Source organism: Thermobia domestica, chromosome 8 (assembly GCF_964235325.1).
Source record: "Thermobia domestica chromosome 8, izTheDome1.hap1.1, whole genome shotgun sequence".
Taxonomy (NCBI): domain Eukaryota; kingdom Metazoa; phylum Arthropoda; class Insecta; order Zygentoma; family Lepismatidae; genus Thermobia; species Thermobia domestica.
The window spans coordinates 148,133,777-148,161,080 of NC_137461.1; the positions used below are offsets into that span (position 1 = coordinate 148,133,777).

The 27,304-nt window shown below is 35.5% G+C and overlaps 1 protein-coding gene across 1 annotated transcript; it reads left to right on the top strand.

Moving 5' to 3' along the window:
- The first annotated feature begins 7,546 nt into the window (after positions 1-7,546).
- Positions 7,547-17,588, top strand: LOC145692337 (alpha-tocopherol transfer protein-like). Its single transcript, XM_081767634.1, has 3 exons — positions 7,547-7,611; positions 9,331-9,479; positions 17,425-17,588. The coding sequence occupies exons 1-3, from the start codon at positions 7,547-7,549 to the stop codon at positions 17,586-17,588; spliced, it is 378 nt and encodes a 125-aa protein (XP_081623760.1).
- Positions 17,589-27,304: the final 9,716 nt, after the last annotated feature.

Consider the following 27,304-nt stretch of genomic DNA (forward strand, 5'->3'; position numbering starts at 1 on the left):
CAAGAACCCTGCTTCCATTTCTTATGGTGATATGATTTGCTCTTAATTAATCTAATTATGTCACTTGGAAACCAAATAGGATAATTGAATTTAGCTCTTTTTTTCGAGATGCACCGGTCAAAAATAGAATAGAGTATATTATAGAAAGAATCCACAGAGCCGTCCACAGTCAAACTATCTGTAATAGGTTCCCAATTTGTTTGTGATATTTCGCGGTACAGTTTATCAAAGTCAGCTTTAAAAAAATTATAATCTCTTACTTCGCTTTTCGTTGTACACTTAGCATTTCTAAAGTAAATAGATTTATATTCAATTAGTAGGGCTGGATGGTAAGCATCCTCGGATACAAGGGGAGAGTGTTCGTGTATGACCTCTACACTAGTAAGGTTTGAGAGTATTAAGTCAAGGGTTTTGCCGTATAAGTTTTTTAATATTATTGAGAGTTCGTAAATTATAAAAATTCATTAAATGAAATAGTTCTTGACAGGTTCCAGTAGATGCTAAGAAATTAAAATCAGTTCCCGTGACCTGTGAGAGATTATAATCGCCTGTCAGAAGAATGTTACTCCCTGGTTGTAGTACACTAAATATGTATTCAAAATATTCTCTATATGTTGATTGATTTGACCCAGGTGCAATATACACAAGACATATATATATACAAGTAACCGTATCTACAAAAACTTTTACTGTAATACAGTCCACACTAGGAATGTTTGGAGGAGGAATTTTCTGTACTCGATATTTTTTATTTACTGCTAATACAACACCCCCACCCAATTTTTTACCAGAAGTAATACTATTTCTGTCAGCTCTTAACACGACATACCGCGAATCAAATAGTTCAGAGTCATTGTGACTGTCAGTAAGCCAAGATTCAGTTAATGCAATTGCCTGATAGTTGTTACTTAATACATTTCCAGTCAGTATTTTTAGCTTGGTACGAATTCCTCTTACATTTTGAACATGAGACGACAGAGGGGATCAAAGCAGCTTGCACCGCGGCTCTCAATGCTATTCCGGAGAATGACTTCCGTGATGCCTTCAATGCTTGGCAATCGCGCTGGCAGCGCTGCATCGACACAGAAGGAGCCTATTTTGAAAGTTTTTAAAGAATTGTAACGATTTGCTCAATATTTTTTAATCGACTCAGTTCTATTACTTTCCGGACAAACCCTGTATAACCAACAAGTAAGTGTTAGAAAGCGGAAGAAATGATAGAGGAGAGTGCAATTGGAATTGGAGCTCGACATGGATGCTGTCTTTTGCCAACAATATTTAATATCTATATAGAAGAGATAGCGAAAAAGAGCCTACAAAATGAAGATGGCATTTCAGTAGGAGGTAGAATCATTGGGTGTATAGACCCTACTAGTGCTGTAACGTAGATTTTTTCTGGGGGGAAGCATTAATACGCGTATTTGGGCCCCCTAGAAAAGCTGCTTTTCTAATTCTTGGGCCCCTCTTTCCACCTGTCTCTTACACTTTATGGACCACCCAGAGCTTCTGGGACCTCCCACGTGCCAAGGTCTGTGGGGTCGTTAATTATGCCCCTAGGTCCGTTTCATAGACGACAAATTAAGGGGACAATATTGACAAATCTCAAAGCCATATGAGTAAATATTATTTCTAGGGCCCTAAATAGAAGACACTTTTTACTGAAATTTACCCATGACTCATTTTTGTTTTATTTAATATTTTCTGTGTTGTTTTGTTTATGTAATGTAGTGAACCTGTTTGAAGCTTCATTTATAATTTCATGTTCGTATCGTATACGGAGTAACAAAATTTTGCCTTAAAATAGGCCCCCTCGAAAGGCAGGGAGATTCCCTGGGGGGAGAAATTGCTTCCTCCCCCCCCAACAAATTACTGCCCTGGTGTATACTGTCTGCAGATGATATAGCGCTTGTTGCGGAATCTGATGAGAAAATCAATAAGAAGTTAGAATCTTGAGGAAGGGAGGAAGGGCTGTGAAGAATATGAGATGAAAATAAATGTTACAAAGTCAAGAATTATTGAGATCGGAAACAAGACGTCGGTGTCAAATATAGAAGTAGGAGGGGAGAAAATAGAACAAGTTACCAGCTTTCGATGCTTGGGTAGTATTACTAGTGATTATATGATGTGAAAACGTGAAATAAAGCAAGGATATAAATGGCAATAATAGCGTTTAAGAGGAAGAAAATACTATTTTGTGAAATCTTGAGTAAAAAGTTGAAAAAAAGACTCATAAAATGTTTCGTGTGAAGTATTATACTGTATGGGTTAGGAACATGGACATAACCCAAAAATGATGAAAATCGACTGGAAGCTTTCGAAATGTATGTGTGGAAAAGAATGGGGAGAATTAGCTGGGTCCAGTGGGAAACGAATGAGAGGGTGTTAGAAATGGTGTGGGGGAAAAGAACAACTTTAGATATTATTCAAAAGAGGATAAAGAAACTGGTTGCGACATTGGATAAGAAGGGACTGTATCATGAGGAACGTGGTAGAGAGTATGGCGACAGGAAAGAGAGGGAGGGGGCGAAGGAGAGTACAATTAACTGTACGTGAAGACGAAGAGGTTAGCAGAAGATCATCGATCACGGAGGCTTCTAAGTTATCTCGAGTGACCTGTCTCGAGTGACCTGGCAGAACACCTATGACGATGATGATAATGATGATGCGATTCTAGTTAAATGGTGTAATATACAAATGATTATCAAAATAATAGAAATACATATAGTTTGCGATATATATATGATGTGTGAGTTGGTAATATATAGGATATGTGTGTAGCTATTGATATGATCGTCTGCATAACGTCAGAAAGGCTAGAGCGAAGTTATTTGTTTTGAAATCCAAAGATCAAACTATGGTTACGTTAATTAGTAGTAGTTAATTATGTAGTGTTCATGAATGGAATAGGAATTAGTACTATTTTTCCGCACAAATTCTATATAAGACAGGATCTACATTTTAAGGTAGAATTAGAGTCATTGCAATGTGTTCAAAGTTTTTTTTTCTTATACTGGAATCTTACTCAGAACCCGTACAAGAAAGAGTCACGTAAGTACCACTACACTACGGGGAGGGCAATTATGGATATGAGGTTATTTGCTCAAGTATATCTAACCGTAAGGTTACCATGTGTTACTTGTGTAGCGAGGATAGTGTTCAGCATGATGACAATTTTCCAGAGCTCAGATTGAAGATGATTTTGGGGAAAGTAATAGTGGACAGAAGAGAAAACTTAGTTACAGATCATGAAATAAGTTAGTTTCTCACGAGGAATTGTACAACACAGGGATATAAAAGAGTGTAGAACTAAATCAACACCAGGAATAGCCTATTACGGCAATCAAAATCAGACTCGAGTTGCATAACCTAAAATTTGCAGAAGATCCTCATTTTCAAGCCGCTGACCTTAGGATGATCTGCCTAAAATATGCAAATTGGTTAACTCATTTTGCAACAAGTAATATGGTCAAATGAACACTCTTTCTCCAAAATCTTCAACAACAGTTCATTTACATGTATGCCGCGCTAGATGGCTTCGGGTCTACGATACTGTGGGCTGCAAACTCCTGGTAGTCGGTTTACCAGTGATTACGTTAACAGAGTTTATTTCTGCGAGTACTTATTTTAAATAACCACATGAATGTTAGGGTTCGAGATGTCAATGATGTAACGTTCGTGGATAACATGTGGGGCACTTTTGCATTAATATCTTGATAAATACATACGATTCTAATGGCCTGCTCCATCCAAAGGTCTTAACATTATTTAAAGTTGTGGTCAGTTCTTAAGCAGAGATTCCGCAGTAGATACCCCTTCCCCACCTCTGTGGCTTAACTAAGTGCCTTAATGCATGAAGAGTGGCACCGTGTTTCTGTGGAAAATAATAATATTTTTCCTTGCTCCTTTTTGCGATTCGTGAGAAGTAATCTCGAGGCTAAGTATTAATAAGTAATTGACTGCTTATTAAGCATTAATCTGCATTTTCTTTAGATGATCATACATTATTTTGAAGATCATGCCTACATTATTTTCATAATCGTAACTTTAGGTATTAAATGTTTTGAAACTTTATAAGAATATTTTATTTATTAGTTTTAAAATTAATTCAAATCCAGTTTTGAGAAGACTTGCTTTTTTCCAGACGAAAGAAAGGTAGAAGGAAATAAAATGAACGTTGATACTTTATACGTACAGTTCGTCAGAAATGTAACACATAATTTATAGTGCTCCAGTTTGTCATCAGTAAGGCATCATAAGAAAAATGATGTGGTGTCAGCAATGTTATTTTCTTACAAGTTCAGCACATAGGAAGAAAACATGCTGAATTGCCAAATTCTTATCAACTTTACAATATACTAAGGTTAAGGACAGTATTTAAAACATATGCAACTCCTGACTTCTTAACCAATAAAATATGCAATTGTGAGTTTGAAAATATACTCATATCCAGTGATGCTTTTTAACTGTTTAACAACCGGTTCTGTAAATACATATAGAAGACGATGTATATATATATATATATATATATATATATATATATATATATATATATATATATATATATATATATATACAAGATGTAACAAAACGGTACGGCAAAATGTAACTCAATGTAACTCAATTTAAACTTCAATACCTCAGCCCCTAATTAAGCTAGAAAAACAATTTAGGTGTGGATGTGTTCCTGAAGGATGACGCTTTCCGCCGACAAGGATTTTATGTATATGGGGGAACCATGGTGGAAGGGAGGAAAAAGTACGTCTGTTTTGTTTTCTGCGTCAGGATTTTTGGCGTGAAGACACTGCAATATTTCAGGAGTGAGTTCCTTATGGGTAGAGCTAAAAAGACCATTTAACCATATGTCGGGAAATTCATCTTTACAGAGTTACGGCTATTGAGCCGCTTGGCGGTGTGAAATAGTAATATTCTGGTCGTCATTCAATATAACTCAATTAAAACCTTAATAACGCAGCACCCAATTAAGCTAGGAAGATACCTTTGGTATGAATGTGTATGCATTATGTATTTCATGTGTGTGGAGGTGCCACTGCAGACGTGGAGGACAACTACGTGTTGTTGTTTCCATCAGAATTTCCAATTATTGTCTCAATTGTGAAGTAAATTACATTTATTTTTGGAGAGGCTTCATATAAGTCACCTTTCACGAATATGGCGGGAATTGCACAAATGGTGCTTTCCAGCGATGTATCAATCATGACTCTGTGATAATTAGAGGTGTCACCAGGGCCCCTAACGTGAAAGTCTACGATTTCGTTCAAATCTCTGGCGGGCGTTTAAAGGTTAATTTCGTGAATGTTAAAGTGCAACAATACTGCAAGTGTAAAAGTGACAAAAGTACAACCACTATTGCTTGTCAGAACCAAAAATCGGAAGTAAAACGCACCATGCACGAGCTATAACCACGAACAGAAAATGTTCTTCATCCTCAGAGCCAAGGAATAGATACACATATTTATTTGCAATTTCATAGAATTAAGCGTAGACGTAATGTCTTGAGTAAATGTTGAAAATGTCCACCGTCTGCCCGATCGCAAGTTTCAACGCTCTCAAGTTCCAGGGGTGTTCCTTATTCTCTGGCAACCTGCGTCGATACGAATGCGGAGTGTTTCTACAGTATTCACAGTAGGTACGTACACCAAAGACTTTAAATGCACCCACAAGTTTAATCCAGAGGATATAGATCTGGTGAATGTGGAGGCCAAGCAACCAGTTCTTTACGTCCTACACATCTATCAGGAAATACAGCATATAGATACTGCCAAGTCTTAAAACAGAAATCAAGGGGAGCACCGTCATGCATGAATTGCACCAATGGACGTGGAGCCATGAGTAAGTTATCCAATGCATCCGGAATGTGTGTTTCCAGGAAGTCTCGATAGGCATTTCCTGTCAGCCTCTGCGGGAGTATGTGTGGGCCTAATAAAGTCACCGATAATTCTGCATCTCACATTGAGAGAAAACTGTTGTTGATGTTCTCTGCGAGTGATCGCATGACGATTATCGTCCGCTCAAACATGTACATTATGGCAATTGAAGATGCCTTCTCGTGTTAACTGAGCCTCATCTGTAAGCACTATTACGGATGGCAAGATAGGTTTAACGCACACTATTGGATGTCCCACTGGCAAAAGCGTACTTGTGGCAGATGATCGGCTACTGACAAAAATTACACTCATTGCAGATAATCTGAATACCAGCTCGATAGGGGTTGACGAAGGTAATGCACTCCAAATAAAATGGCTGTACCAGCAGAGATACCCCGAACGGCGCAGTAAAGATAGAAAAGAAATACTTGAAGCTATCCATCACCGCCTGCATGAACATGGGAGTTTTGTGCTGCTTGCTGCTATAAACAGTGGCAGAACAAGACCTGTGACCCCACATGCAGAAGAGCAGATTTTAGATGCTGTCAAGGACAGTCCTGCGTGCAACACAAGAGAATTAGGTCGGCAACTAGAGATAAACCACATGCAGTTATATGTCGGCGAGAGAGCCGGTATCTAGATCATCTACAACAAGTGTATTCTTTGTCAGCAGCCGATCGTCTTCCGCGATTATGCTTTATCCAGTGGTACCTCAAGCACTGTGCCGTAATTCTTATCTTTCCATTCGCAATAGTGTTTACAGATGAGACTCAGTTCACACGAGGAGGCATCTTCAATTACTATAATGTACACGTTTGGGCCGACTATAATCCTCATGTGATCAGTCCCAGAAGACATCAACAATAATTTGCTCTCAATGTGTCGTGAAGTATTGTCGGCAACACTTTATTAGGACCACACATACTTCCGCAAAGGCTGACGGGAAATACATATCGAGCAGGCCGAATTAAGGCAGGGGCTTAGGAGTGCTATTCCCCCTTATCTCCACTCTGATCCAAATCTCAATTAGCTATGTCACCATGAAGAATCATAAAGATGCAATCATTATCATAAAATAAAACATGACCAAAAACATAAAACATATTCCCTCAACTTTCCTACTGTACTTTCACAGAAATATATTAGTTGAAGTAAGCAGGGGCTACATATTTATTCTATCCCCGGACCTCCAGATGGGATAATCCAGCCCTGCTATTGAGATTTCCTTGAAACACATTCCGAATGCATTGGATAATTTACCCCTGGCTCCGCGTTCATTTGTGCATTTCATGCATGGCCGCAGGGCATCACGCCCCTTCATTTTTGTGTTACGGTGCCGTAGTATTTAAATGCTGTATTTCCTGATAGATGGATAAGGTATGGAGGAGCACTTACTTGGCCTCTACGCCCGGGAGATCTAAATCCTCTGGATTACAAGGTGTGTGAGCATTTAACGCATTTGGTGTGAATAATGTGGTAACGTTTTGTGTTTCTATAACGCAGGTTGTCAGAGAATACGGAACATGCCTGGAAGTTGGGAGCGCGTTCGTGTCTTCATGCTGCGACGTTGAAACATGCATTTGGCCAGAAGGTGGGCATTTTCAACATTTACTCTAAGTCATTACGTCTGCGACTAATTCTATGAAATTTCAAATAAACATATGCATCGATTTCTTGGTACTGATGACGAAGAACATTTTGTGTTCATGGTTGTACCTCTTGCATGGTGAGTTTTTCTTCCGATTTTTGGATCTGACAAGCAAGAGTGGTTGTGCTTTTGTCATCTTTACACTTACAGTATTGTTCCACTTTAACATTCCGGAAATTAACCTTTAAACGCCTGAAAGGGATTTTAACGAAATCATAGGCTTTCACGTTATAGGGACGCCCTGGTGAACCCTATAATTATCACAAAGTCATGGTTGATACATCATTTTAAAGCACATGGAACACAAATTCCAACAATGTAAAATTGATGCAATTTCCGCCATATTCGTAGAAGTCTTATATGGAGCCGCCCTCAAAATAAATGTAAGTTATTTCAAAAACTGAGACTCAAAAAATTAGCCGTGGTATCCCCCACATGCATTAAATACACATCAGCCGAAAGCATCGTCTTTCAGAAACACACATTGATATCAAAAGTATCTTCCTAGCTTCATTAGGGGCTTAGTTATTGAGGTTTAAATTGAGTCGCATTAAGGATCCACCAGAATGTGACTATTTTTCACCGTCAGGAGTCTCAATGTGCATAATTCTGTAACGATGTATTTCCCTACATATGGTCTTAAGAACTTTTATATTTGTCTACCCATAAGGAATCCACTCATGGGCCCTAGGACTCCATGAAGAACGGCCCTAGTGTTGGCAAGAAGTATCACGGTAGAGTATACATGCTGTGTAGCGTATGGTTAATTAGTCTGTGGTTGGTTGTATTGAATATCCAGATTATATGTCATGTGGACAAAGATTAGAAAGATTATGTCAAAAGAGATTGTTGTCAAAATATTTAAGAACAAGGATACGATTAAACTTCATTATTGCATCTCCAAATACACTATAATTGTTGTAGACGGCATATCGATATCGTATTATAAAAACAAGGATGCAGGTATGCAGACAAAAAATGAATTTTAATCATGAAATAGCTTTCACCGCTGAATTAAATACTTTTCTTCCGTTACTCTTGACTGAAAATGATAAACTCTCATTTATCAGAACCACATAACGCAGCTGACCAAAAATTTTTTATTAGCAATAATTAAAACATCGTGTTCTGCCCAACGTAATAAATTCATATCAAGAAGTTAAGACTTTTTATTTATTTCTAGAATTACGGAGACAGTATAGCACAAAACGTACTATTGTGGATGCCAAGGAAAATCAACATCATGTCTGACACAAATGACATTTGTTACCCCGTATGGCACAAAGGTGTCCTCTACGAGTGTTATTATCGGTGGATAGTACAGTACAAACAAGGCCAGTTTTAGTCAACGTTATGTACGACGTGTATCGTTGGGTACGTACACTTCAAATACGCAGGAATCATAGTGGATGACACAAAGAATGTATATGTTTTAGACTGAGCGTTATCTTATTAATAAGAAAAACTGAAAATGTATTAGTCAGAAACACTGTGAATAAAATATGGAATGAAAATGTTACAGTTCAATAGATTTATTTCGTTCATAATATAGGATATCTGGTTATATATATATATATATATATATATATATATATATATATATATATATATATATATATACTGAAGTCTCTAAGCTTCCAAATATTATAATCGTTCATTCTCGTGTGTCTATCATTAGAGTTCGAATAGGTTGGGGTTCATGAATTAGAGTTGGTTGGATTATGATGAAACTTTTTTGTAAATATAAAATATAATGTAATTAAATGATAAATGTATTTTTCCTTGTCTCTCATGTAGTATATGCCCGATGTCATCATTGAAACCACTGGCAAACATGGAATTATATCTTCTTAAAGAACAAAAAGAAGATCCCCAGCAAATGGAAAATGATCTGAAAAGTATCAAAGAATGGCTTAGAAAGGAACCGCACATGCCACAGGATATAGGTAAGGTAATTTAATATATGTGACATTTATTTTAGAATATTTAATATATTTTACCTAAATGCTATGTAAATATTTGTTTGTGTAAATATTCATTTTCTTACTTTATTTGCATTAAGTTCATAACTAAATGTATATGTCCCGGTATGAATTTTACCGGTATTATAGACAGGATACGTAATATTGAAATTAAGTAACGACTGAGTTATTGATCATTCAACAGGGATTGATGAATCCGTGTTTTACTGCTTTCTATAATGTGTTATGTTTCAAAGACTTTTTTATGTAAGACACACTTATTATTTTTCGCTCTTATTTAATTGTTTTGAATATGTTAAAAAAAAGACGCGGCAACTCAGCTTAGGTAAGCAATAATTTTCAGTTAAAACACTGAAATTAGCTACGACATTGGTGATATCTCTTTTCGACCACCTTATATCACCAAAATATTTCTCAACTGTTCAGATGAACTGAAGATACGTTGATTTATTCAAAACTATTATTTCTTTAACTGTATCAAACTGCGTTATCTAAATACAGAATAGGAATTGTCTCTAAATAACTTTGGTATACATGCGTATTAGCAGCTACAATAATTCCAAATCCATCATTCAAGATATTTACTAAATAAATTTGTGATATTCTATAATCTCGTTTTCGGGTTTGAAAGCGTTTGTTATCTTTAGTATCTACAGTCATATTTAGAAAACCTTAAGGGAAAGTAACCGACAAATACCGAATTAGTATTTGGGAATCGTTCTCAGCAAGTAGTAAAAAGGTTGCAATGTTCGACAGTTTCATAATACTTAGCATTTGACACGTTTTGCCTAACTTTTTGTATCATGTAGAAGACAATAATATTTTGCGATTCCAAACCACTGTTCATTTGTAAAACTTTCTCACGTTCTTTAGTAATGTTAATTTTGCCATTTCTATAATCTGGTCTACTCATTTGTAGTCCTCTGTTGTTAAAACTATATTTTTAGTGCTAAATTTAATGAAAATACTCAGACGTTGTTTTCTAAAATATAATATAGTAAATGACTTTATTGTTATGTACTAAAGTCGTAGCTCATATTATTGTATAGATTCGCTATATTTTATAGCTGTTTCAGTACATACAGTGAGTTTCTGCACGAAGACTATAGGCACACTTATTAGTATTCTAAATTGAGACATTGTTTATTATATTGGATTTTTGTCCCAAATTGGTGGTACTGATTAGAAATACTACTAACATTCATACTTTGAACTAGAAGCTAGTAATGTCGAATTTATAAAAGAAGCATAAAATATGAGCCGAACCTTATAATTTACATACTAACTCAATCATAAAGTTTTGTAGTACAGACAATTAACTTTCACACGATCGATCAGTTTCAATTTCAATCACACGCTAAAGATTTCTATGAACTGCAGATAATTTCTTTATAATTAGCGTTACTATTTTCTACATGTTTCATGTGATGATTACACTTATCTATTTCCTTCCGTGCTACGCGCACTTTCTTGACCTGTTCCCATTCTATATAAACAGCTTTCTTTTGCTGACAGGTCGATGTTTGCATACCAGTTGGTATGTTTACAACATACAAACATTTTTTTGAGTTTTTTTTTAATTTCCTGATTATAGGTATAGAATACAATTAAGTGATAACACAAGAGACAGACAGCGGTTTGTTTGAATTCAAAGCTAGCAATTTTACCCAAAACATTAATTACAATTTATAATTAAACATTAATGAAAATTGGGATTTTGTATGCTACCAATATTGAAAGTCATAGTCTTAGAAACATAAAATTCTTAGGTATGTCTAATCCTGCCCAAAAATGCACTTATAAATGAAAATATGGTAATGAAACTTCACGTTTTAAATTTTTAATGTTGTTATATCTTTAGCATAGTACAGAATACTCATCACGAAATATCTATCAGAAATTACTTCATTATGATTCCTACATGTTTGACGACAGAAAGAAGCCAGTCAGGGATATAAGTCTAGTTGGAAATTCATTATATCTAGACCTGGTCTGATGCTGAAGACTAAGAGAAAATTTAGTCATCACGCGACACTAGTTACTTCAAATTATCTGCGACCAAAGGTTTATATTGTAGGAACCGTTTTCCCACTCTAACGCCTTGGCTGTGGTGACAGAGTTTCCGAAATCGCAATTCGATTGCGACTTTTAAGATTATATAGCTATCGTCAGACTGATATTGTAGAAACGGTCTGTTCTAGATATTTGTTCCATATATTAGTTCCTAGATGTGTTCGATTGGGTTTACATCCGGCGAGTTGGAGGGCCAGCACATCACTTGGAACTCGCTCCTGTATTTCTCGAACCACTCCATCACACTCCTGGCCTTGTGACATGGTGCATTATCTTGTCGAAAAATGCCACTACCGTTGGGAAACATGGTCGTCATGAAGGGGTGTACATAGTCTGCAACCACTGTGCGATACGCCTCGGCCGTTATCGTGCCTTCCTCGAGCTCCACTAGACACATGGATGCTTACGTGAATGTTCCCCAGATAATAATTAAGCCGCAGCCTGCTTGTCTCCGTCCCGCAGAAAAGGTGTCAAGGAACCGTTTCGTTGGAATACGATGGATTCTCACACTCCCATCGTCATGATGAAGAAGGTATTGGGATTCATCAGACAATGCAACTCTCTGTCACTGTGCCAAGGTCCAGTGGCGATGGTCACGTGTTCATTTCAGTTGTAGTTGCCAATGTCATGGTGTTAACATTCGAACATGAATGGGTCGTCGGCTGCGGAGGCTCATTGTTAGGAGCGTTAGGTGCACTGTGTTTTCAGATTAGTGTTATGAAGGCCTGAAAAGAAAACCGGAAATTTTGGGTTAAAAACACTTTTTTACGGTCTTCCCGAGCTTGGGAAAAACGGAAAATTTGGGTAAAAATGAAATTTTCGAATATTTTATTATATTATGCTTTCAAAATTAAAACAATTTTGTATTTACTAGTTTAGAGTTAAGATAATTTAGTACTTATGTTTCTTGAATTAGAATAGGGAAATTTTGTGCACAACTCAATCAAACACTTCAAAGTTAGCACCGTGATAGAATGGAGTTATGGCTACAAAAGAAACTAAAATATAATCCTAGTTAGCTTAATTAGTATAGACGCATTAAAATTATTATGAGCAATCTTATGAAGTTCCCCCTTGATAGCAGGGAAGTGTTAAAATAACGGGGCCAGAATCATTTTAGTTAATATGTTAAATTAAACATATATTTTATAGAGATATCTTCCTTGTTCTATGTAAAATTTCCGGAAATTTTGAATCCTTTATAAAAATTATTGGTTCGGAAATATTGGCAAAAACAAGAAAATAAAGTTTAAAAACTATTTCATGGCCTCATGCTAGTAATCTTACTTGCTGTAATATGTCTGTAGCATATACAGTAGGAAGTCGAAAATCCGAACTAATTTGCACCAAAGGTAGCTCGAATTTTCATATTGTTCGGATTTTCAAAAATGACCAAGAAAATGCCATTTAGGCTTACATATACTGTACGGTACGTTCTTCTATCGATACAGTGGTTATTCAATACATACAGTAACTACAATACTGTACGTAAGGCTACTTACATTTAATGTTTCTGTAGAACCTGCTTATACACTAAATTACACTGATCTTGTATGTCACACTTAAATAAAAAAATTAAAAAAAAAAACTCTCCAAACAATGAAGATTCATCTTAAACTGTAGAAATGGTTATCCTTCGTTTTCTTATCATTTGGCCATGAAACAAACATCTGAGAGATATACAGCTCCTATATACAACTATGTGATGTTGGAATATATAGCTCGTAGGGTATGATGCTCTACTTTTTCAATAATTTCAGTACTTCCAGTGTACCACTAAAAATGCAAAAGAACTAATGGCTATATTTTTTTAAAAAAAATATTAATTAGAACTGGACAATTTACACAAAATTTGGAATCAACAAATGAAAACGGCACGTTTCAAGTACTTGTGGGTTCAAGATATCATTGCCGAAAGGACTGGAGACAAACATATAACTTTTCTATGGGGACAACCATATACGCATAAATCTAGTATTTTAATATACATATTAACTGGAATAGTTTGATTGTCGAGTGCTATTTTTTAATATTCGCAATATTGAAATTTTTGAACTTATATTTTTCACGCGTTTGAAAAAAATATATCATTACTAGTAAAATTAACCTAATACAAACATTTTTTATATTTTCAATTTTTCCAATTTTTCCGGAAAGAATCGAAAAAAAAACGTTTTTTTACCAACAGGTTCAAAATTTCCGGAAATTTTACAACACTAGTTCAGACACACTTGTACTTTGCCCAGCATTAAACTTTGATGTTAGTTCCGACGCAGTTCGCTGCTGTCCTGCTTTACCGGTCTGCCCAGGCTACGAGGTCATGCATATGTAATGTGATGTGTGGCGCCCGACACGCCGACGTTTGGTCGTCGTTTCCCCTTGGTTTCGACACTTGTTAAAGATATTCACCACAGCACTCTTCGAACACCTGACAAGTCCTCCAGTTTCCGAAATTCTCGTGCCGAGTGTTTCTGAGTGAGTACTTTCTTCAAAATAATATTAAAAATTATAGAAAGATTTTCGAGACATTGGAATCGAGTCGAGATTTTTACGAGCTGTCTCGACTCGACTCGAAAATTCGAGTCGATAAATACGTTTGTCTCAACTCGTCTCAAATTTTACAAAGTGTGTCTCGACTCGACTCAAAACGGTATTGTGGCCATATATGTAAAACTATATAAAACAGGATCAAATCAATTATTTCCGAGCGAGTTCGAGGGTAAACAGTACGTTATAATAAAATATTAAAATATAAATTATTACACCTTATTCTCGCTTATTTCACGGCCAAAGGAGGATAATAGACTGTAAGAAGAATATAACGTAAGTAAATTGACATTTGTAAAAAAATGTGAAACCAGTCCAGGGTTCTAGAACCTTTCCTGAAAGACATCACAACAAATTATTAATAATTCTAAGTCACAATGGTATTTATTATTTCTAACTAGTGCAGCGAAATATACATAATACACATACAGAAACAGAAAACATAACATCACACCTCATGTGCAGTAAGACAGTATACATGCACATGACACATACGGTAACAGAAAATACATGACATCACACCTCATATTCAATAGCATTCTTTAAGGATCCAACTCACACTATGACTAATGTGAGATGTAGGAAAAGTCTTACTGACACTTTTGAAAATGTGATAGGTATTTGTTAAGTTGAGCTAAATATGGTAGAATTGTACCAATTTTTTCACAAAAGGGGCTGAAAATGCCAGCGTGGTACCAACGGGACGAAGAATGACAAAAAGGGCTGAATTTGGTACATTTGTACCAAGTGTGGCAACACTGCCTCTTTTTAAAGTACTGGTCACTTCATCCTTATGGTAGTACATACAAGTGCCAGCAGAGGTGTTATGCTCGTCCCAGTACCATATCAAACAAATCATACTATTATCTGCAAGACAGTGACGCCAACTCGTGGGAAAAATAAAATTTTCTGGGAGTTTTCACATTAATTAATTGAATAGGAATACAGGGAATTTTTTGGCAGCATGTAATGGAATTTTTCCATATTTATTTTATCAACGTAAACAAAATTCCATAGAAGCGATAAACAGGGTAATGCGTCTTGAATAAATCCATTATAATTGCCAAATTTATTGGACAGTGTATGTTAGTGGAAAATTAATTTATACAGTAAAATGTGAATTAATAAAATAAAGCAATCGCCAAAGAATATAAATCTTACTAGGGAATTTAAAAAAATAATAGAAGTAAGTAAACTACGAAATAAGAAACAAACTACCAAAGGCGTATCTAGAAATTAAAAACTGGGGAGCAACCAGAACCCAGAGTATGATAAGTATATCACAAGTTTACTATAAATTTTGAAAAATACATAAACAATAGGTTGAATTACTTTTTTGGCTAAGCGCCAACACTGGCGCTAACGGGGGGCATGAGCCCCCCGGCCCGGGCTAGATCCGTCACTGCAAACCACTTCTAAAACGCTCCACACGAAATAACTGGAGAATGAAGTTTATGTAGTTTCATTGCTTTCAGTAGATCGTTATGGCACAAAAGCGTAATAAAAATATTCAATTCTCACTGCAAAATGTAGTTGTTTGCATCAACATTTTCGATCATCTCTTTTAATTACGAAAGATACTTATTCATGAAATATTTGATAAATATAAAAAATCGGGATTTACGAATATTTCATTCAAATATTGAAGAAAGTAAGTGACATAGAGTAGCTTTAATTTTCATGTTTTATAAATTTTGAAATTTTTGTAATTACTATTAGCGCGTGTTAAATTTAAGAGCAAAATGTGAATTTTTGCCTTTCGACATGGGATTTTATAAAGTTCCATGTTGGCATCACTGCTACAAGATAGAAGAAAGTTTTTTTTTTTAATTATTACGCCTCCAAAAAGGCGTCCTTTTGGGTAGGCTACATAGTAACACTTCCCGATGTAGACTACAACTACAGTCAAATTAAGAAAACGTTTCACAGGGTTTGATAAGAGGATACATACAGCAATACTCCGTAATGTGTATCCGTTTTGAAAGGACACAAAATCTGTAAACAGCCACAGAAAAAGCAATAAACTCCCAGATGTACTCTAGGTACCATTTCTAAAGTACGGTAATATTGTTTGTAACCAAAGACAAAACACCACCTGAATGGGAGATAACAGCATGTGACCGATTTCTAACAGCTACAATTAATCGCATTTTCTAATAGGAGGTAGATTTGGAAAGGACGCACAAATGCAAATACATGCTCTCGTAAGTCCGAGAGTAACATATAAATTACTGTATCAGCACTAACTAGCTGATGATAAATGTTTTGTGCTGTCATTAAGATAAGACATGGGTCTGTTTGATCTGATCAAACCAGGTTTGTGTGATTTACTACCGTCCTACCTATTGAAAATATTGTGCACAGTGGGTTCGAGTGCCAGAAAATTTTCCCTAAGAGTTCACGGTAGAGGTGTTTCTGTCCTTTTGCAACCTTCCTATATAGAATGGTATCCAATGTAAAGATAAATGCTATTTACAACATACATCTCGTCTCAGATTCTATGTTTCGCTAGCATGTAACTGATTTCTATGCCAATGAGATTTTCAACCTCCACATCCACCAGAATAAGGCCAGCAGTTACATCTAAAACGGTGGGCTATATAGCCCGTATTTAACAATATCAAGGTATCCCATTGATACACATCCGTGTTAAATTGCCAAATACATCGCCCTTGGACTTTTGTACGTTTTGTCCATTAAAGCGGTGCATCACAAATTGCTGAGCCAGTACACTTGAGGGAATTTGAAATCCAACCAAGGACAAGTGTACTAAACTGGATCAGGCTGTACTGAATAGAATCCTCCTTCATTGAATTCTCCGATGTCGTCAAATTGTTCACCTCAGGACCACCATATTGAAAATGATCGGTGGTGAAAAAAGAATTGTATAACTTGGAGTAGGTGGCTAAAAATCACTACCATGAAGTCGAAGTGACCTTCTGTTTAAACTATTAATACATGAATATATGACTCGCAGTTCCACAGGTTTTCACATAGAAAAATGCCACCATATTTCCTCTTGCCGTCTGGCACCGAGACCAACATACCTAGTGCAGCTCTATACTACCGTTATATTGGCTTCAAAACAAATATAAATTATAGATGTTTTACCCACAAAGTTTCTATAGAGTTGGTTTAAAAATCAAGCGTAGTTAATGTCTACAAAATCCTTTGGTGTAATTCGTGTTTTTTCTACATATTCGAAGATAAGGAATTAATACGTAATTGTAGGCTCTCGTTTTACCATTGGCTTAATCATAATATATTTTGTGTAATATTTTTTCTTTAGAAGATGCTTTTCTGCTAAATTTTCTAAGGCAGTCGAAATATAGCTTACAGAGAACAAAAGAGAAGTTGGATAAACACTTCACATTTAGAGGAGCTCTGCCAGAATTCTTTGCATCAAGAGATCCACATTCATCTGCAATTAAGGAATGTATAGAACATCTGTAAGTATAAAGTGCTTTTATATATTCCGTTGTTAAAATAAGTCATATTAAGGTATGAAATAATATTAGGTACGTTTAAATTATCCCGTGGGATTCCGTGTAGGTTAAGCCTCCATTCTAATTGCGCATTTGTCGTTCCGAGGAGAAACAGGAAGAAGTGTTTGTGAATGTTTTACCTAGTAGTCTCTATAGTTAAAAAGTTACGTCAGTGTTAGTAGGTTCATATATAGTAAATCTAAACAGAGCTTGCAATGCATTCACGCTTTATAGGTTTAACGGAGAATACATGCGACTGGAGTCGACATTTAATATGTGGGTTCAATAGAATGCTTGAATGTCTATGGAAACTCTGTTGAAAAATAGAGCAAAGGATTAGTTTTCAGATGCAGATAAATTCTTATATAATTTGGTGTTTCTTTTTTAACCAATCGAAGATTACTTTCCAAATTGCACTAGTTTAGTAAATCATATAAAATGGCCTTTTCACGAGGATGTAATTAATTTCAAATTAGTAAATATCTTTTCGAGGACGCAGATACTGATAACGTCAATTTATAAGAGGAAGAACCAGCACAGTTCATTGAAGAAGAGGAAGATGCTTTTGAAGATGATATGGAGTCAGATGAACAAGATGGTATTGTTGACAGTGACGAAGCTCCGAATTTCCTGTCAAGTCCAAAGGATTCTTCTACAGATGTCTCACAAGAGGATATTGTTACTTGTACAAGGAAGTAACAAAATAATGAGTTTAATGAACTTCTAGTTTTTAGCAGACATCCTGTTCAACAATATGTACCGACAATAAGTATACTACTTCGTTGTCTGTAAAGGTAAAAAGAGGTAGACCTAGGTCAGAGAGTTCCTACTTAGGAGAAAACTACTATTTTACTCTAAACCTGACAATTCCGCAATTTTTCAACTCAGGATGTAAAGTTATAGATAATGAGTCATTGTTGGAGAAGAACTAAGCTTTCCAGAATGGCATAAATGTGCAATAACAAACATAGTTAGAAAAGTGCATGTATCTATTAGAGAAGCTAGAAAGTATACAACTGAGCTGAACTGCAAGTCACATCATTTACAAATCCTTCACTATTATTATTCATTACATTAATCTAACATGGAAATAGCTCACCAAAGAGAAAACGTTCGTATGAATTCTGGCTGTATAGATAATTTTGATATGATAGAAATATGAGCTTATATTGGCCTTTCATTTTCTGGAGCTAAACAAGACATATCCTATTGAATCGTAGCTACATAAAAACCTGATTTTCACAGAAGAAAGGTTGTGAAAGAAAGTTTCGTGAGAACTTTCTGACTGAAAAATTAACATGTTTGATATTTAGTTCATGTCAAAATTTTACTTTTCCAAATATTGTATCCGTGCCATCACAGTCAATTATCATTATTATTCTTGTACTATTATGAGTTTTAATTTAGAATTTTCTTACTTTACTTGTCGATGACTAAGTTCCACGATCTAATTAGGGGCCTTCTTCTGAAAATTCCTAAATCATTGCCACTTAGCTTGCCTATGGCTATGTGGTATCCTTCCCTTAGCTACCTGGGCTTTGGGACATCTGTTTACCCTAACTACATAAAAGAGCTTCGTACCGGTGTTAGCACTAATAAAGTGACTTTTATGTTATATGTTTACATAACAAAACTTTTATAATAAAAGGTTGTGGCAGAAAAACGAGTCCTGTGTGCTAAATTACTCTACCTACTATTTATCGAGGTAATTTTACACGATTTCAACATATTTCAAGGAAAATATTTCAATATTGCAACTGGCAATTGGTTTACCAGTTTTCCATTGATGAAGATGTTAAACGATTTCCAACTCACTATCTGGGATAGTGTGCTAAAGAACAAACTAGAACTTCTACCAAAACTGCTAGTGACAAAATTCATGAACCGTTCATATTAATACATGTTTGATACACATAACAAACTACAAATTGTAATTCTGTTCCAAAAGAGGCAAAATTCTATTTGCAGCCTTATCCATGAATGAGCCAGCAACACTGTCAGAAAGCCAAAAAAAGTAGTTATGAGTACTAAAATCGCATGAATAGTAGTGGGGATGTTTATGATAAACTGTACAAAACATACTCCTGAAGTAGAAGAATGAAACACTAGCTTCTTATTGTATTTTGTGGAATTCAAATAAAACTGCCATCAATACGTATACAATTTAGCGCTACAATGACAACGAATGGATGCAAAGGAGTAGATCGTCTGTAATTTCTGTGAAATTTAGGAGAACACTTACCAAAACCATTCATGTTACGCTGATTACAGACAAAATACTTTACTCCAAATCTTCGTCTGAAAGTTGAAGAGGTTCTCAGAGCTAGGGATGCGTCGGGAAGACAAGGATCTGAATTATCACTAACCTCAGCAGCTCCTGTTCGTATTGCTCTTAACCGAATTATCACTAGCCTCAGCAGCTCCTGTTCGTGTTGCTCATAAAAGATGGTGTAAATTATATTCCTCAAGTCTGGACAAAATATACGCAGTGAGGTGCTTACAATGCTAAATTTTTATATGTGCACTTTTACAATTGTCAGTAAATCGAATACCACAAAAGGTTGCCTTTGTTCTATACTTAGACTTCTGAAGCTATTGAGAAATATAATTTACTAACATTTTTTTTCAGTGCTTATAAATATTATATGTTTAACTTATTTGAGATAAAAATTCCATAATAATAGCAAAGTGGATGTTTTCCACTATATTATTATCAGGCCCCGGATCTTGTTGACCTAAAATTTTCTAAAAAGTGACCTATAAAAGTACACTAAAATTTCTGTAAAATGTCCCTAAAATTCACAAAAATTGACCTTAAAACTTTCGTTTTTTAAAACGTTTATTTCGTTAAACATTGACATTTTTTATAGTTCTATTGGATTTTAATTACCATTTCTCATTCATTTTCAAAAATTTTGTTTCAGCTGCAGTCCATTGATCATTTGTGCCTTTGGAAAAAAAAGCAATAATATTAAAACTAAACTTTGCACAATTTAGTAAATACTTAACCATTTCTTTGCATTACAGATATATAGGGCTGTATCCAGTTAAGCAACATATAAACATTTTGTAAGCTGTGACACAACAAAATAACTCAGGAACTTACTTTGTAACCGTCGCAAAATTTAGGGCATACCTTTCAGCATTACAATAGATAACTGTAAACATGCATAGGTTTTCTTGAGTGAATGAGCGCCTGTTGTCCGCTACCACACTCTCATATTTGGAAAAACTTCTTTCAACGTCAAAAGAAGCTATGGGAGCATATTTGAAATGAACTATGTCATTGGGGCTTAAATCTTCAACTTTGGAGGATAACACAACCTTGCAAGTACACTTGAAATTGCACACAAACTATTTTGTCCATTGTTTCTTTCCAGCACACGTTTCAATTCACACAGAACACTGTTGCCAACTTCACCTGACACTTTTTTCAACGTCGCTCTTGTTTCTTGAACTACAAGTAAGGATTCTGCAAGAGAAGCACCTTTTTCCTGAAGACACATGATGGATGTAGGCAGGAAACCGAAATTCGATTTTATATATGCCAATGGACACGACTTCACTGTCGGAAAACCGATCCTGGGCATACTGGATTGCCTTTGCATCTCGTAATTCAAATGAGTTAAAAACACGTTTTACTACGTCAAAATTATCGCAGTTTAAAGTCGATCCAGGTTCCCTATCTCGTAAGAACATTTTGTGGTGGCAGAGGAATATTTGGCGCTGGGATTTGAATGCCCTTGTGCGGGATGGGGCCTTCACAAATATTTTTTTGACATTCAAAACCAAGGTATCGATTTTAATGAAAAATGCCCGTACTTCTTCTGCCACTCGGTGTAAACCATGAGCTAAGTACGTTACATGGATCATTTTTGGATAAAACGATTTTATTGAATTACCAGCCTCAATTATATACGGAGCAGCATTTGTTACAAAAAGAAGAACATGGTCATGGTCATGGTGTGTCAAAAAGAAGAACACCTTCAGGTCAAAGTAGGGGCATAGATTTATCGAAGGTCTACGTATTGTAAAATGGATGACAGATTCCAACACTTCACTACTTCGCAAAAGTTTTTGCTAGGTTCGGCGACTTTCATTGACACAACAATAACATTGGCTATATATCGTCCCTCAACATCACTAGTCTCGTCTATAGAAACAAAAATTTTCTGATTCCGAAGTTCCTCTCTTATTTTTCTTATTGTGTCCTCGTAACACAATGTATATTGGCATGGTATTTTTTCTTATTAGCATGTAATTTTTCATAAGAGTCGATTCGTCTGGAATGGAAAGACCTGTATGACGCTTCAGGAAATCCCGCAATTTCACATTGTTGACTTTCCAAAGAGGAATGTTTGAAGACACGAAAACTTCACATAACTCTTTTGAAAACTCTGAGGATTTGCCTTTACTATTCCATAAGTAACAACTGCGAACACTTCTTTGTAGGTTTGTTTTCTACTGCGCGTAAAGGTTTCCCGCAGCTGATATGCTTTTACACAGTGTATCTTTTCTCTGCGCCCACTTTTACTTCAAATACCTTGCAAAACATTATTGCACCGTCAGTACTAGAAACATCCTCACCAAATTCAGAAACAATCTCTCTAAAATGAGAAGCTGTAGATTGTTTGGGTCTCGGCATTGTACGTACTGAAAAAGTCAAGTCACTCCTGAGTTGAAACTAGGAAGCACACTTAAAGAATAAAAATTCACAAGTGTAGACTGTATTATGCACGAGAACAATAAATAAAAGCCTTGTTTAAAATATTCTTACGCATTCACGTGATCACATCATTTGTGAACAACAATCCAAAACCATCTGTTTCGGTCACCTACCAACCCTTCCCCCTCGTCAACCAGCTACAGCTTACGAGGGAACCTATCCAAGTGTAACTCTGACTTCGAGTCGAGACTATGGCCGTTGGATACCTTGTCCCAAAATAACATAACACGGAAAGGGATACATCCTCGATCTCAACCGTTACGGAGATATAAGCGTGAAAAGTTAGAAACTGATCTCCATACTATACATTACAAAGTTAGATTCCGGGTCAGATTTTTCGGAAACGGTCGGGGAAGGAAACTCAGCAAATACATATCAAGTTAAGGTGGGGAGCCCAGCACCTTTTGAGGGAAAAAGTTTTGTCCCCGGGGCACTCGCAGGGTCCCAGGCGGGGTCCAACTCAACATTTGCAAATTGAACCGGGGGTCAAGTAGCATATTGTATGAAAGCTATTGTTAAATAAAAGAAGATAGGACAAATCTTAACTCTCTAGAATAATTGTGCAAACGGGCAACTGGTGAAAATGTCAATACAACCTAGATGAGAAAATCTATGGCCACTCTTCTAAATCTGTTAAGTTGTTACAATAACAAAATAGAAAAACACGTTTAAAAGTGCATGGAATTGAAGTATAGGAAATTGCTCTTTCACAGAACCGCACAACGGAGCTTATAAGTGTGACATCAAATGACCAATGGACCATAGAATGACCATGACCAATGGATTGCGTGTCCTAGAAGAGAAAGAATACATTGTCAATCGCAACCGTCGTGAAGGTGAGAAGGTCGAAAGACAACGGTATATGCTTCGCGAATCGCGACCCCAAATTCTCAGATTGCACCACGAAATTTCTATCGGAGATTTGCTGAACGAGAAACATGATGGTGAAGACGAAAAGGAGTGATTTTGAAACTGTGAGGCAACTTGGAGAGGAGTGGGGTTGGAATAATGGTGCAGAAATAAAATATATCGAGGGTGCTTTTCTAGGACTATAGGGAATGGTGAAGAATAATATTTCGTTAAAATATAAATTTGGAAATCCGTTTGATAATTGTAAACTCGTGAAAGAAAACGATAACCATATAGGGTCGGAGACGAGCCAAAACATAGTGAACGTACCAGAAGATAGTGTTTCATAAAATATTGGCACACAAAATACTTTGTGACAATACAATATTGATTTGCAGCAATATGCAATTTATTGGAAGAATGTGTGGATGAAATATAAGTAAACAAAACTATGTCCAAAGAAAATAGATATACAACTTCGCATACCTGTTGGTATATTTACAGAATGTTACTTCAATAAAGAAAACATATATTGTGCTAGACAAAATGAAAACAAATATCGTAAAATTCAATGAAAACAGACCCGTTGTCTTTTAAACTTCTCACCCTCTACGACGGTTGCTATTGACAATGTATCCTTTCTCTTCTAGGACACGAAATTCAATGGTCATGGTCGTTCTGTGGTCCATTGTTCATTCGAAATTACACTTAAAGAGCAATTTGCTTTACTTCAATACCTTGCACTTTTAAACGTGTTTTTCTGTTTTGTTATTGTAACAACTTAACGGATTTAGAAGAGTGGCCATAGATTTTCTCATCTAGGTTGTATTGACATTTTCACCAGTTGCCCGTTTGCACAATTATTGTAGAGAGTTAAGATTTGTTCTATCTTCTTTTATTTAACAATAGCTTTCATACAATATGCTACTTGACCCCCGGTTCAATTTGCAAATGTTGAGTGTGACCCCGCCTGGGACCCTGCGAGTGGCCCAGGGACAAAACTTTTTCCCTCAAAAGGTGTTGGGCTCCCCAAATTAATTTGATATGTATTCGCTGAGTTTCCTTCCCCGACCGTTTCTGAAAAATCTGACCCGGAATCTGACTTTGTAATGTATAGTATGGAGATCAGTTTCTAACTTTTCACGCTTATATCTCCGTAACGGTTGAGATCGAGGATGTATCCCTTTCCGTGTTATGTTATTTTGGGACAAGGTATCCAACGGCCATAGTTTTGACTCGAAGTCAGAGTCACACTTGGATAGGTTCCCTCGTTAGTGTTCATTAGCTTGTTAGAAATGCAGTTTCTCCACCCCAATAGTCAGGAAACAGGAAAATATATTACCTTCGTGATTTTCAAATCCGTAAACAGTGTTCATTTTAAGATTTCCTTATGTAGAAGAAAAATAATTAAAAGACCATGTGACCTAAAAGTTACCTTAAAATATTAAAAAATGACCTGAAACTTCAAAACGGCAAAAGGTGACCAAAAGTTGACCCTAGAAAGAAATATTTTTAGACCCTAGAGTTGATGGATAACTTTTTTATTTAAACTTGCCTTGTCATATGCGTAATAGAAAAAAGTTGACTTGTCAACAAGCTCCGGGCCTTGATTATTATAATAAATATAATGTTAGTAAATAAAGATTTAAAATATAAAAATGCATTTTATATTATTTTTTCTCTAAATATGTTTATTATTATCTAAGAATACCGTGGAAAAAGTAGCACTAAAAAAATTCACCTTTCAGTAATGAAAGTTTCTTTCAAAAGAATATACGAGGAGAAGCCAAAAAGCAAACGTACTTGAGAAAAGATACATTTATTTTAAAGATAAAAGGACTGAAACATACAGTTTTTTTTCTACATAATCTCCCTGCACTTCAACGCAATTTTCCCAGTTTCACACGTTTTTATTTTTTTTTCCATCGCAACAAAAGATTTTCGGTTGCAATTTTGCACCACATCAATGACTTCTGCATCGGTTACAGGTTTTAGTTTAGTTCACAACATATTACAATAGTTCTCACTGTTCATACTTTCGCCTCTTGGGGTGAAATGAACGGCTACCAGACCTTACATGTTCCAAAATAGTGTTAGCAGAGACCTAATCTTAACAACTAATGATTGACGTTTAAATTTCTTAAATTCCATTCGTAAATTTTTTGCTTCGCTGTAAATATATGTCACCATACTGTGCTTGCATTCGAGGAATAATTTCCGCAGACGTAACACCTTCCACAAATAAAAAGCGAATCACTGCCCTTATTACCTCCTTGATGCAAATCGATAATGGAGCTGCCATATTTAACGGTCTGGGACATTCCAACGACTAAGGAAGTAATAAGGGTAACATGTTGCATAGAAATGTTGAAGACCACACTAATTCAGCGCTGGATACTAGCAGTGTTATCAAACCCTAGTGCGAGAAATTGCAAAAGTCCCTTTACTTTTCGACTTCTTCTCGTATTTAGCTAAAGATACATAATGAATATCCATAGATTATGTATTTATACATTAATTGAATAATGTTTATTTAAGAACAGTAAAATATTCTCGGAATGAAAATTCATCCATCCTAATAATAACAGAGAAAAATCACTCTAGTATATTCCAGAGTTAGGAAATACTAACATCAGATGAGTTGTAATTGCACATCGTTCAACGAGTTATTTGTAGGTGCCTAAGCAAATGAATAAAGGAAAAGTAAGCATTGTGTGGTGCATCAATGTGTGATCGGCCTTTGCGTTTCATGGACTTGGGTTCATATACTTGCTTCAATAATTTTACTTTTAGAATTTCTAAGCTCAAGTTAGATTTTTATTGCGCATTCTTTTCTGAAATATTCCTTGGTATGTTCATATTCCGTGTGAGTGGTTTCATTTCAGTGCCTTACATAGATTATTTCCAGACTTTAGTTCATTATCAATTAGATATTTTGCCTGTGTAGCAGTTTAGTTCGCGCTGGACGGGTTGGCTTTGACCGGCCCAATCTTGGAACCTAGGAGGCAGTGTAACAGTGAATATGTGATGCAAACTTATTTTAGTTTTATTCATTTATTTTCCGGTGACTTATCTATTATATCTTTTATTTCCCATTCTCTCTCCTTTCTTTTTTGTTTTTTACTCAATACTCAAGTATTCAATGCTTCAAACTTGTAAATATTACATGCTACAGTTTATTTTGGTTTCCATTATTTTCTTAAATGTCCGCTTGAATTACAATTGGCAAAACATAATTTTTAATTTAATTTTGACTTGGAAGACAAATTTGTTTAGTATGTGGTAGAAATACTATTTTTTTTTAATTTAATAAATTTCTCTACAGATCAACATTTTGTCTACCGGAACTGACCCCAGATGGCTACCGCATAGCATACACTAATTGTTCATTGGAACCTGCATACTTTGATGTGGATTCCATTATGAAAATAGTAACAATGTCAGCAGATATCTTATACAGATTTGACAGTTTACGAAGAGGAACGATTTTGCTCTTTGATTTTTCAAACTTCACTTTTGGTCATTCATTAAAGATGTCATTTCCATTGATAAAGAAAACACTTTTGGCAGTATTGGTAAGGTCAAGTTATCCTTTATGTTTGTATTGGATATATGTAAAATGTTGGGCAATATGCGCACATTAAAGAATTAGTTAGCAAAAACTAGAAGACAAGGGTATCGATCTACATAAATAAGCAGTCATATAATACTTTGTTTCATCCTTTATCATAATTTGTGCATACTTCCAAACTACATGTAGTTTAGGACAAATAATACTGATTTTAAGTGAAGTAGTTAATATATGCATGTTACCCTAATATCAGAGCAATATGCACATAACCTGAAACAAGTGCATCTGTACGACTGAGAATATGAATAAATCACTTTATATATAATTAAAAATATAATGGTAATTACAAACATGTATTGTATGTAAAATAAAAAAAAAGAAGTATATGGGTGACAAAAAGCAGTTACCATATGCACACACACATTAATAATGAAAGATAACATAATGTGACTCTAACCAAAAAATTCATAATATTTTTTTAACTATCAGAAAATTGTCTCATACAAACATAGAAACCTACCTTACGTTACTTCAAGCG